The following is a 13,851-nucleotide window of genomic DNA, read 5'->3' on the forward strand; positions in this document are numbered from 1 at the left end:
CCGGCCAATTAGCAGTGCCAGCGGGTTGATAACCCCCGATCTGCCCCATAAAAAGTGTATAATACACTTTGTAATGTATACAAAGTGTATTATACAGGCTGCCTCCTCCATTGGTGGTCCCAGTGATCGAGGGATCACCAGGGGAGGAGGCAGCTGTGCATGTAAACACACACACACACACACACACACACACTGATCCTGTCCCCCTGCCCCCCTGATCACCCCCTTAGACCACTGTTTGCACCCAATCACCCCCCTAATCACCCATCAATCACCCCCTGTCACTATCTGTCAACGCTATATTTTAGATTAGCTCCTAAACTACCCCCTGGGGGCTCCTGATACCCCCCCCCCCACACCCTCAGATCCTACCCAGACCCCCCCCCCCCCCGTTTACTGTATACATCTATTCTCCCCTGTAATCACCCACTGATCACCTGTCAATCACCCATCAATCACCCCCTGTCACCACCTGTCACTGCCACCCATCAGATGAGACCCTAACTTGCCCCTTGCGGGCACCTGATCACCCGCCCACACCCTCAGATCGCCCGCAGACCCGCCCTCAGATCACCTCCCAAGTGCATTGTTTACATCTGTTCTCCCCTCTAATCACCCACTGATCACCCATCAATCACTTTTTATGAATTGTGAATATGAGTTCCAGAGAGCTCTCAGTGCAAATAAACTACAGGAAATAAAACAATACCTGTAGAGACATAGCAAAACATTGGTGGAGAAAACCAACACCAAATAGCCTGGATGATAATGGAATAAAAACTGGAAGATTATCCTTTTTTTTTCTATGGTGCAGAAAAAGAGTACTTATTGCAGCACTACTGGGCAAGTGGAGCACTGGGTGGGCCGATATTGAAAATACATAACATTACCGATAGATTACAGCTAAAAACAGCTAAATTTAACCTTCTGTTTTTTGCCTCATGTACTTGGATAACTTGCAATAAAGGAAAACAGAAAGGGACTTAAGACAATTTCTTAGTAGGGTTAGTACCCTACTACCTCAGCATGTGATTTATCAAGGCAGGTACCCTTTGGGGAGGAATCGCACTTGGGTACCCGGAAAAGAGCTGGGGTTTATCGCATTTTTTGTTTTTAATGTGTGTGTCTCTCACATGTCAGCTACCAGCAGCTGATTGTTGGCAATAGGAATTGCATGCGGTGTGCGCAAAAGGATTGCAGGCAGCAAGTTTTCTTTCTGCATGTGGGAAGCTCGCTAAAGTCTGACCGAACCCATTCATTAACCTGGCTGTCACATCTAGTTTGATTCTGCATGCGGGAAAACCGTGTGTGATGTCCCCTGCCTTAAAGCAGACCTAAACCCAGGACTTCCTCTCTGCTCTAATGTTGGATCCACACCATACATGCCCGATCGATTATTTCCAGCATGTCCGATCTGAGGTTCGATCAATTTTATGACCGATTTCCATAGAAACAAACGGAAATCGGTCATAAAATCACTCATACAATCGATCGATCCTCAGATCGGACATGCTGGAAAAAATCGATCGGGCAGATAAATCTGCTGAAAAATTGTATGGTGTGGATCCAGCATAAAAGATAAGCATCTTCATAATATCCTTTACAGAAAAACAATTCTTTAAACAGCAGTATCTACCGTATGTGGAGAAATGTAAGCAGTAACAGTTACTTCCTGGATTCATGGAAGCACATACAGGGTTAAGGGGCCCATACACCTAACGATTTTCCCGCCGATATACAGCAGATTCGATCACTGTGATCGGATCTGCTGTGAAATCGTTGCGCAAATGTTGACCGAACAATCGATTTCCGACCTAAATCGATCGTTCCCGGCGTTCCTGTCTGTGAAGATTTCGCTCGATCGCCGGTTGGTCGGGAGTGCGTCGATAGCGGCGTTCGAATGCCCAACGACCGATGCAATACAGCGGCAATTACATTACCTGTTCCAGCCGGCGCGTATCCCTGCTCTCTCTGCTGTCCTCTTTTCCGCTGGGTTCCGGGTTCGGCAGGCTTCACTTCTTCCTGCCCTGGCAGGAAGTTTAAACAGTACTCCGCCCTCTAGAAGAGAAGAAGACAGCGGAGACCGGGGGACTCGCAACGGCCGGATCAGGTAATGTATGCAGGGGGCGGCAGCTCCACAGATTGTGATCGGTATCATGCTGAAATTGATTCACAATCTGTTTGCAGTAAAGGCAGCCATACGATCCCTCTCTGATCAGATTCGATCAGAGAGGGATCTATCTGTTGGTCGATCTGATGGAAAAATCGACCAGTGTATGGCCACCTTTACAGGGTCTCCAGTGTTTACATATACACTGTCAACATGGCACAGATCAGACAGAGGTGACAGCTCAAATTACAGTGACTTATAACTAGCAGATAAGGGAGAATTAGAAAGCCTGTTATCTCTAAATACAAACATGGCTTTACTTCCCTCCAGTGTAAAAGTTTAGGTCCTCTTTAACTTCTTGTCCAGAATAAAACTGCTAAAAGATTTATTACCCCTAACCCATGTGGGAAAAGCTACATGCACAGTTTGCCTGTACCTCTTGCATATAACAGTGTTTTTACACATAAGGTTTCATGATCCTGTAATAGTCAGGCCTCCTCTAGTGTTCAGTGTTTACTCATGGATTATTCTAATTAATACGCAAAGCATGACCTGACAAACACCAAGATCCATTGATTGTGGCTCCACAACTATTATTCCTTCTATTTACTCAGCTTGTGCAGATTTGAAAGTGCTTTAGCTTCCAAAGACTCTGCAAACATCTGTAGCTGCCATATCCTGTGACTGCACAAGGGACACAAGGGTCATTAAGGTGACCACATACCGATTTTTGTATGATATTTTAATAAGCGTGTAAAATTAATGGAATGGCATAAAAAGGGATCGTAATTGAACAACATTTAGTTTATTAGTCTGTTTAAATGTTTCACTTCTTATGGCCAACTGTTATATTTTTTTCTGTCCATCAAAGTTGGTTCCTTTATGAGAAAGGAAGCCAACCCTTTAACCACTTGAGGACCGCAGTGTTAAACCCCCCTAAAGACCAGCCTGTTTTTTCCCTAATTGGCCACTGCAGCTTTAAGGCCAAGCTGCAGGACCGCACAACACAGCACACGAGTGATTCAACCCCCCCCCCCCCGCTCCTTCCCCCCCCCCCCCCCCCCCGCTCCTTTTCCCCCCCACCAACTGAGCTCTCTGTTGGTGGGGTCTGATCGCTCCACATTTGTTTTAGGTTTTTTTTTATATAAATATTTATTTCATTTTTTAAAAAATAAAAATAGCCTTTTTTTTACATTTCTTTTCCCCTGCTCCCTCCCTCCCTCCCACCGCCAGCCAATCAGGGTGATCAGCTGTTACAGGCTTCAGCCTATGACAGCCGATCACTGTCCAGCCTATGGAGGGGACAGCCGTGTCACACGGCTGTCCCCAGTACAGCGCTGCTTGCGATCGCAGCGCTGGACATGTAAATAGACGGCATTTACGACTGAAGGTAGGGCGGAGCTCCGCCTCCCGAGAAGGAGATACGCGCGCAGCCTGCGCACGATCTCCTTCAGTAGCCGGCTCCAGAACCTGACGCCAATTGGCGTTAGTAAACCTGGGGCTGCCGCCGCGTTCACGCCCATTGGCGTGGGGCGGTCTTTAGGTAGTTAAAGCACCAGGGGCAGCCATACTATCACAGGAAAAAAAAACCACACATATAGGTAGATAAATACACATTCTACTTACATAACAGTATTGTACTATCCACCTTTTAATTTCAATGAATTTTATATAGTAAATAAAGAGAAAACTGTTTCGGCATTTTCCATCTTCTGACTGAAGCCAATCCTGATATAATTTCCTCCTCCCCTGAGGCTGCCTTCAGCCAATCAGTGAGGAGCAGAAATGTGGAAGGGGAGATGACCAGCTTCCCTCTCCTCACAATGTACCAAATAGAGCCAGGCGGACTGAGATGAGATTCATTACAACAGAAACATTTATGATTATATTGGAATGCTTGCACTGCAGGGTCAGGTTGCAGGCTGCTTAATAAACACAGAGCAGTGGGTAAATGGAATTGCATTTCATGGCTGACAATCCCGCTTTACCATACAGTTTTCTATTTAATATAGCAATAAAGATAACGGGGCTGCAATTGAGCACTTTTTACCCTGTTAATCAGATTTTATTGATTCACCAATACACATAAAATGACATGGTACCGCCTTAAAGTGGATCGGAGATGAAAAAATAACTATAACAAGTAACTTGTCTATACTGTATATCTTATATAAAGTTTAGATAGTTTACACAGAAAATCTAGCTGCAAACAGCTTCAACAGTATATGATTGTCTTCCTGTGATAAAATGACAGCGGCCATGTTCTGCTTGTCATCATTACACAGAGGCAAGCTGATCTGCATCTCCACCCCTCAGCCTGTATAAACTCCACTCCCCTCTCCTGCCCTCTCCACCCACATGCCTCTGAAATTTCTGGCTGGTAACGCCTCATCCTTCTCCTTCAGGAAAAACCTCCTCCTCCCCAGATTGAGCTCCCATGAGCCTTTGCTACATGGAACTCAGAGTGCCTAGGCACTGGAGGAGCTGTGGGCGAGGCTTGTTTAGTTTATAGGGAATTAGGGTAATAAAACAAAAATGAAAAAAGGATTTGGCTTGAGGAATGCTCTATAAACTATATGTAAGGAACACAATTATGCCAAAATATAAGTTTATCTCGGATCCACTTTAAAGGGAAGGTCCAAGCAAAATACAAAAAATGAGTTTCACTTACCTGGGGCTTCTACCAGCAGCATGCAGCCATCCTGTGCCCTCGTAGTCACTCACTGCTGCTCCAGTCCCCCGCTGGCAGCATGCCGACCTCGGAGGTCGGCGGGAAGCATTGCGTACATTTTTATGCATTCCAGCTAGTGCAGAAACATTAACACATACACTTTTACGCGTTAGTGGATCAATGCGTAAAAATGTACGCATTAAACCACTAACGCGTAAAAATGTATGTGTTAATATTTCTGCACTAGCGGGAATGCGGAAACACATACGCAATGTGGCCCGCCGACCTCCGAGGTCGCCATGCTGCCAGCGGGGGACTGGAGCAGCAGTGAGTGACATCGAGGGCACAGGATGGCTGCATGGGGCTGGTAGAAGCCCCAGGTAAGTGAAACTCATTTTTTGTATTTTGCTTGGACCTTCCCTTTAAAGAGGAACTCCAGTGAAAATAATGTAATAAAAAAAGTTCTTCATTTTTACAATAATTATGTATAAATGATTTAGTCAGTGTTTGCCCATTTTAAAATCTTTTCTCTCCCTAATGTACACTCTGACATATATCACATGGTGATACTTTTACTGCTGGCAGGTGATGTCACTGGAAGGAGATGCTGCTTGCTTTTTTGGCAGTTGGAAACAGCTGTAAACATCTATTTCCCACAATGCAATGAGGTTCACAGACAGGAAACTGCCAAGACCATGGTCCTCAGTTTCCCGTGGGAGGGGTTTCACCACAATATCAGCCATACAACCCCCCTGATGATCCGCTTGTGAAAAGGAAAAAAAGATTTCTCATGTAAAAGGGGGTATCGGCTACTGATTGGGATGAAGTTCAATTCTTGGTCATGGTTTCTCTTTAACACTCAATAAAAACAGACACAACATAAAAAGCAAAACAGTGTGAGCCCCACCTTCCTTGGGGTCTAAGGCGGAAATAGCCGAGTCCGTTCGATCCGCTCTACTGCACAGGCGCAAAGGACTGGTGCTTGCGCAGTTCAGCGGATCGATCGAGCTTGGCTATTTTTGCCTTAGACCCGAAGGAAGAGCCGCTAGTGTGCCTGCATGGGATCGCAGTGGGGAATTATTAACCTCACTGCTATTTGGGGGTCCCGGCACTGCAATGGAGGGACGCAGGAGGACGGGGAAGCCTTGTTAGAATCCTGAGGGTTCCCCTTCTGAGGTAAGTATCCCCAGAGGAGTTTTTTCCAATTACCCAAACGGGTATATTTCTTTTTAAGCAAGTGTGAACCAATGAATTTGATTAGGCTTTTTGGCCCTTATCTCAAGTTTTCTCCTAGGTGATATTTTCACACTTTATCAGTGAAATGTCCTTTAAAGAGAAACTCCGACCAAGAATTGAACTTTATTCCAATCAGTAGCTGATACCCCCTTTTACGTGCAAAATCTATTCCTTTTCACAAACAGACCATCAGGGGGCGCTGTATGGCTGATATTGTGTTGAAACCCCTCCCACAAAGAAATTCTGAGTACGTACTCTTGGCAGTTTCCTGTCTGTGAACCTTGTTGCATTGTGGGAAATCGCTGTTTACAGCTGTTTCCAACTGCCAAAACAGCAAGCAGCAGCTACATCACCTGCCAGCAGTAAAAATGTCACCATGTCATAAATGTCAGAATATTAATCAGGGATTTAAAATATTTTACAATGAGCAAACACTGACTAAATCATTTATACATAATTATTGTAAAAACGAAGCACTTTTTTTTATTACATTATTTTCACTGGAGTTCCTCTTTAAGCCACCAGCAAGCAAGAACAAATACTCTAATTTTGCTAGTACTTTTTCACCTATTTTGTTTGCAACTTTTTCAATTGCAGAGTGCTGAAAAGTTATTTTAAACAGAAGATGGAAAAATAATCTCCTTGGAGGTGAAAAAGTGAATGGATTACGAGCCATTGTATATTGCATGCTGCATGTTATACACCAGGGCAGTGACATTTGGTCAGAGGACATTAATAAATGTACCAGTTGTTCTTCTTTCATTCACAGCGTCATGTAATCCCCACCTGACACAATTACCGGCATTAACACGTCTGTGAAATAACTGTGCCATAATTCAGAGAGCAGCCATGCAGAATCCGTGTTAACAAGCAACAGTCAATGAAGCAAAAGTCACTGTGCTCTTTATTGTGATCACAATGTATGGAGCTCTGTTGTAGTCTGTGCCTCAGAAAATGGACCATCATTTTCCTAACAGCAGGGGGGCAGTTGCACCGGAATCTGGTTTCTATGGAAACAGGCCAGACTGGGGAGTAGGCTTCATTAGGGCCCTCCTGAGATCAGTAAGCGGGGTCTGTGCAGGGAGACATTCCCATGATCTGCTACTTTTGTCCTCCTCCAGCTAGTCTTAAGTTTTCAATGGAACTTTTGTTCCCCCTCGATTTTATATGCATAATTATGAGGCAGCATAGTATCTATCAGTACATTCCACATCACTGCCAGCATCCCAAGACACCGCCGTGAACCATGTACTGACTGAGCCAAGGGAAGAGAAAACGCTTTTTTTCCTTGAGTTTCACAAAATGACCCATTTAAACATGGCTCCGATTTTAAGAACTCATTTTCTTAAAGGGGACCTGAATTTAGAACTTCCTCTCTGCTCTAAGATAAGCAACAGGATAATAACCTTTAAAGGGACCCTGAGCACTCACTAAAAATGAAATTGTGACTTACCTGGGGCTTCCTCCTGCCCACCGTAGGCTTCAAGGTCCCCCGGCATCCTCTTGGCTCCTCTCCCGGTCCCGGCTGGCAGCTCCGTTATGGTACGACTTTGGCCTGAAGTTGTCAGGCCTGCTTCCCGCTTTGCTGATCCGCGTCATCACGCTGGCTAGCTATGCGTCATCACTCCAGCCAGCGTGATGCGCATGCGCGGTTCTCTAATATTGAACCGCGCAGGGCTCTCACACCAGCCAGCGTATAGCTGGCCAGTGTGATGACGCGGATCGGCAGAGCAGGAAGCAGGCCTGACAACTTCAGGCTGAAGTCGTACCACAACGTAGCCGCCAGCCGGGACCAGGAAAGGAGCCAGGAGGATGCCGGGGGACCTCGCGGCCTACGGTGGGCTGGAGGAAGCCCCGGGTAAGTCACAATTTCATTTTTAGTGAGTGCTCAAGGTCCCTTTAAAGAAAAACATTTCTTTGTTACAGCTGATAGAGCTTGTAGATATTGTGCAATAAATCTGCACTTCCTATTTTCATGGAAGCAGACAGATTTCTTAGCTGTACTACACTTAAAACACTTTCATTATCTCATTATCTGCGACAGATTGTTAAAGGGAATCTGAGGTGAAAATAAACTTATGAGATAATGAATTGTAAGTGTAGTACAGCTAAGAAATAGAGCATTAGTAGCAAAGATATTATTATTATTATTATTTATTATTATTTTTTTATTTATATAGCGTGAACATATTCCGCAGTGCTTCACAAAGCACAATAAGACGACAAGGGGAACATAGATACAACTAACAAATGTACAGCAGAGTTCCAAGCACCACAAATATTGTTACAAAACAGTAAACATTAGGAGGATGACTCTGCCCTTGCGAGCTTACACTCTAATGGGTAGTGGGGGACACACTAGGTAAGGGGGTGGAGGATGGATGAGGCAGTGACCCTTTGCCTCTGATTACATTGTGAACAGATAAGTAAATAAGGGCTATAGAATGTTATAAGCTTGTCTGAAAAGGTGTGGTTTTTAAGAGTGCTTTTGAAGATGTCCAGGTTTGGAGCATGACGTACAGGCTGTGGAAGAGAGTTCCAGATAAGGGGTGATGCTCGTGTAAAGTCCTGGATGTGAGCATGAGAGGAGGTGATCAGCTTAGAGACCAGGAGAATTTCTTGGGAGGAGCGAAGGTTGTGGGGGGACAATATCTTGAGATTAGTGAGGAGATGTATGGAGGAGACAACTCGTGGAGGGCTTTCTATGTTAGAGTCAGGAGTTTGAACTGGATCCTCTGGGTAATGGGTAACCAATGGAGAGAATGGCACAGTGGGGCTGCATCAGAAGAGCGTGTGGAAAGGTGAATGAGGCGGGCCGCTGAGTTTAGAAGGGATTGGAGAGGTGCTAGTCTGTTTTTCGGTAGACCACAGAGCAGGGTGTTGCAGTAGTCTAGGCAGGAGATGATTAAGGCATGAACAAGCATTTTGGTGGCCTCTTGTGTGAGGAAGGGACGGATACAGAATATTTTTTTGAGATGGAAATAGCAGGTGGTGGTTAATGAGGCAATGTGAGGTTTAAAGACGAGCTCTGAGTCAAGTATAACCCCCAAGCAGCGGGCCTTGGTGGTTGAGGTTATTGGGGTGTTGTCTACCGTTATGGTTGCAATTGGTGGGGGTGTAGATAGCGATGGTGGCAAAATCACAATTTCCGTTTTAGTCATGTTGAGTTTGAGGAAGCGGGAGGACATGAATTCAGAAACATTACGTAGACAGTCGGAGACTCTAGATAGTAGTGATGACAGATCAGGAGCTGAGAGATAGATTTGGGTGTCATCCGCATAGAGGTAATACTGGAAGCCAAAAGAGTTAATTAGTTGTCCCAGGCCTTGAGTGTAGATTGAGAAAAGAAGTGGCCCAAGAACAGAGCCTTGAGGTACACCAACAGACAGTGGGTGTGGGGAGGAATTGGTGTTAGAGAAGGACACAGTGTAAGAGCGTCCAGAGAGATGAGAGGAGATCCAGGAATGTGCTTGTCCCTTGATTCCTAAAGATGAGTGTCTGCAGGAGCAGAGCATGATTAACTGTGTCAAAGGCAGAGGAAAGGTCAAGGAGTATTAGAATGGAAAACTGGCCTTTGGATTTAGCTACCAGTAGGTCATTAGCAACTTTCGTGAGAAGGGAATGGGGTCCAGGGCACAGGTAGTGAGATGTGCTTTGGAGATTAGTAGGAAAGACACTGTTCAGTGAGTGTGGTGAAAGATGTTATGCTAGGCATACACCTAGCCAATTATGCGCCAGATCGAGCCGCTGGCTCGATGCCGGCGCATCCCCGCTCGTCCGCGCGGATCGATCCCCGCCGGCGCTGCTTATCACCCGCTCGATTCCCCGCTATTGTCCGCCAGCGGGGATCGAGCGGGGAATCTATCCGGCAGGTCATCAGACCTGTCGGATATTATCAATCGAGCCATCAGCGGCTCGATTGATAAGGGCTGAAAATGCCGTGTATGCCCGGCATTAGAGTGGGAGAGTGGTCTTGTGGAACGGGGGGAAGGCAGTTAGTAGTGAGTGAGGGTGCAGGCGGACAGAAGAAATTTATAGGTGATAGTTGAGCTGGTAAAAATGGTTGTGTGTTGAAGCTATTAAGTATTGCATCAATCTTGCCTGTAAAGTATGATGCAAAGTCGTCGGCTGACAGACCTGTGGTAGGGGGAGGAGGTGGGGGACAAAGTAGGGAGTTAAAGGTGTTGAACAATTGTTTTGGGTTGTGGGACTGTGAGGAAATGAGCGAGGAGAAATAAGACTGCTTAGCAGAGGTGAGGGCATCCCTGAGCTCTTGCATAGTTGTTTATAGTGATTGAAGTCCTCTACAGCAGTGCTCTTTCTCCAGCACCTTTCTGCCACCCTGGAACGCCTTTTCAGCTGCTTGATTTGTTCAGTGAGCCAGGGTTGCCGGTTGGTTCGGCGGGAGCGGGTGGTGGTGAGTGAAGCAGCTGAATTCATGGCAGAGGAGACTACACTAAATAAGTAACTGGATGCTGCCTCAGGGTCAGTGTAGGAAGACAGAGTAAATAGAGGTTGCAAGGCCTCAGTCAGGGAATTCAGATCCAGGTTGCGGTAATTCCTGCTCGTGACTGTATGGTGTAGTGTTGGAGGAGTTGACGGTAGAGAAGAATTGATTGAGAAGGTAAGAAGGTTGTGGTCTGAGAGGGGAAGTGGAGTGTTATGGAAGCTTGAAATAGAACAGATCTGAGTCTCATATTGTTACCAGTACAGGAAGAGTTAAGAAACTTCAGTTATCTATGCAAAAGAGCTTTTTTTGAGCTCTCCGACCCAACTTGGGTCAAAGATGGCCTATTTTCTGAAGCACTTCTACTTCAGAAAAGCAATGAAAGACTACTTTAGATAAGGTTTTGCTGCAGGAAAGTTCAAAGGGTCATTAGCTCTGCTCTATTTTATAGTTTAAAATACAGAGTGCAGTTTGTAAACTGCAAATATTAGCATGTCCAATATCTTATCGATATCTGCCTGAGATGATTATTGACTACTTAAAGGAGCCAGCCCATAATCTCTCTGCATTAATATGTGATTTTCTGACACGAGAATGATGAAATATTATATAAAAAAAGCTATATTACTAAAAATAGGAATATAAGACTTTTCTTTGATACTATTGTTCTAATTATCCATACTACACATACAATTCATTAAATCGTAAGGTTTTTTTCGCTTCAGTGTCACTTTAACATCCCGTGTCTTCTATCCTGTGTTTACAAATTAGTTGATCTGCCGAGGCAGCCAGCTGGCACAGCTGAGAGAACAGATTACACTTGTAATTAGTCACAGATGAGTTGGAATTAGACAGGCTAAACCCTATAAATACATACAGGGTGCATTTTTCTATGTTTTCCTTGTGTCCTCTGCAAGAGTTCAGGTCCACTTTAAACTCGAGAAAAGAAAGCACTCATCCTCTGGACTGCAGGAGAAAAGCTGCATGTACTAATATTGCATTGCATGGTTTGATCCATTGTCATTGAGAATTAGTTGAGGCCTCTGAAGTTTTGAATCACTGCACTAACTACATGAAGAGTTCTCTTGTGTAATGTCAGCAGCGTAGAAGTAGATTATCGACATAGTATGCTTAAAATGCAATCATTTATCCAGGACAGGCCTGCCCTGTATTTTATATGGTATAGTCATTTGGAATAGAAATATTTTGCAGGCTGGTAGTTTATTTCTTGGTCATCATCCGATAAAGTAAAATGAAAGATGCGGAGGCAGTGTTGTTGGGTCACAGATAAAGCTATGCTGCCATCTAGTGTATGAAACCGAGACAAAATGTGTTATCCTTGTGTATGATAAAAGTAGAGAAAAAAATGTTAATATAAATTATACTTTCCCACTGTCTTTTTGCATATAAATTGCTTAAAGGGATAGATTTTAGATGCTAAAAAAAAAAAAGTGAATACATCAAGCTTTGAGCTGTTTTCCCCTACAAAACGCAATAGCGATTTTGATGCAATTTCGTTTCGATTTTCCCCTTCTAGCCTCCCAGATTCTGAACCACGCATACCCAGTGAAAAATAGTTTGTGCATCTTCTTTTAGCCTATGGCATCATTAGTGGGTGTGGCTATAGATGATAGCAGTTGGTGCTGTCTGGTTTATTTCTTATCTGCCAGCAGTAAAGATGAGTACCTGCAGGCTCATGGTTGATCAAACATGAACAAATGATCAATCATTTTGTGATCTACCTTCTCACTTTGCAATAAATTGATTTTTTTTTCCAATACTACTATATTTCAGTAATGTTCTTCTTTTAAACAGCAGGGACAGCCATACTATCCCGGGAAAAAACACATATATAAGTAGATAAATACTTGATCTACTTACATAACGCATGTATTGCACTGTCCACGTTTTGATTGCAGTGAATTGTATATAGTAATTAAGGAGAATTCTGTTTCAGACATTTGCCATCTTAATTCCCTCTGACTGAAGCCAATCCAATCCTGATGTAATTTCCTCCCTTATTTTTTTTTCTCCTAGAAATTGTCATAGCTAGCTTGCTTTGTAAACACATGTGAGCAAAGCATAGATCAGATTTCAGCAGCTCACTGAACTGCCCTCAGCCAATCAGTGAGGAGCAGGAATGTGGGAGGGGAGATGACAAGCTTCCTTCTCGTTGGTAATCGAACAAATAGAGCCAGGATGACTGAGATAAGATTTATTACAGAAGAAACATTTCTGAATAGATTGTAATGCTTGCAATGCAAGGTAAGGTTTTAGGATGCATAATAGACACAGAGCAGTGTTTAAATGGAATTTGTTTTGTGGCTGACAATCCCGCTTCAAGGTGCTTTGTTTAATGCAGTGCAGGAGCAAAACCTCTCCTTGACAAAACCATGCCGAGCATCTACCAAGCCTTACCATTTGCCTGCCACTGTGATAGGGTGCCTCACTTTCTGGTAGATGCTCTGAAGGGAAGAGAGGACAGTCATTAGCCTGGCTTTTGATGCTTTTGTGTTATAAGTGCCACAGGCTTGGATTTATCTGGGTGCTCTTGAAAGTGCCTGTTACCTTCAAGACATTGACTTTCACGTACCAACCTTACTGCTGTCTTACAATGGTTTTCCATGAAAAATTATAATAAACTGTTCATTGTGTTTTTATGCAGTCAACGACTGGAAATTCGAGCCCAGGTTGCAAACGCCTTCTTGGAGAAGTTCCAGCTAACATCTGATGAAATGAGCATTTTACGTGGAACCCACGAAGGTCCATTAACTGAAGTAAGAAAAATACAGATTTTTAGTCAATACTTGTTACAAACTCATTTCTGTATAATAGAGTAATTTCTATATTGCAAACTGAAATTTGTTTACATTTTTTTTGATTTATTCAAATTAAAGAATAGATGAATTAGGATGATACCATTCTTCAGACTCTATTCTACAGGGATAACATCTAAGAAGGCTTATTGGCTGAAAGCTTACTATCTTTCTTTTAAGTTCTTGTAAGTTAGCCAATAAATGGTGTCATCCTATTTCAAAAACTTCCTTCTTCAACTCTTGGCTAACTTAGCCGCCAGAATATTTACAGTGCGGTGGGCTTAGTGAATCAAGCCCAATGTAATTAGCAGCTGTGGCAGCGACAAAAAGGGAATTTGAGCGCAAGGCGCTGGAGTTCCTCTATTACATATGCGAAGCAGGGTTCTGGATTGCGGTGATGACTGAAGCTGGACTTCAGCTTTTGTATAGCCAAACTCTGGCTACTGATAGTGGTTATGTTAGTGGTAATGTGCGCTTGGCTATAGTAGGAGCACTTCGGCTACGGCACTTTGGATGAGAGGCGTTACAGTAATGGGCTCTTGGCTATACTATAGCCGACTGTCACTAGGTT

The 13,851-nt window shown here is 44.0% G+C and overlaps 1 protein-coding gene across 1 annotated transcript in view; it reads left to right on the forward strand.

The window, feature by feature from the left end:
- Positions 1-13,851, forward strand: part of COG6 (component of oligomeric golgi complex 6) — a 162,589-nt gene that overhangs the window by 44,016 nt on the left and 104,722 nt on the right. Inside the window, exon 5 of the mRNA XM_068265035.1 lies at positions 13,130-13,241. Coding sequence (XP_068121136.1) covers positions 13,130-13,241 — 112 coding nt within the window. The remainder of the gene's footprint in view (positions 1-13,129; positions 13,242-13,851) is intronic.

The sequence above is a fragment of the Hyperolius riggenbachi genome, chromosome 2 (genome assembly GCF_040937935.1).
Source record: "Hyperolius riggenbachi isolate aHypRig1 chromosome 2, aHypRig1.pri, whole genome shotgun sequence".
Taxonomy (NCBI): domain Eukaryota; kingdom Metazoa; phylum Chordata; class Amphibia; order Anura; family Hyperoliidae; genus Hyperolius; species Hyperolius riggenbachi.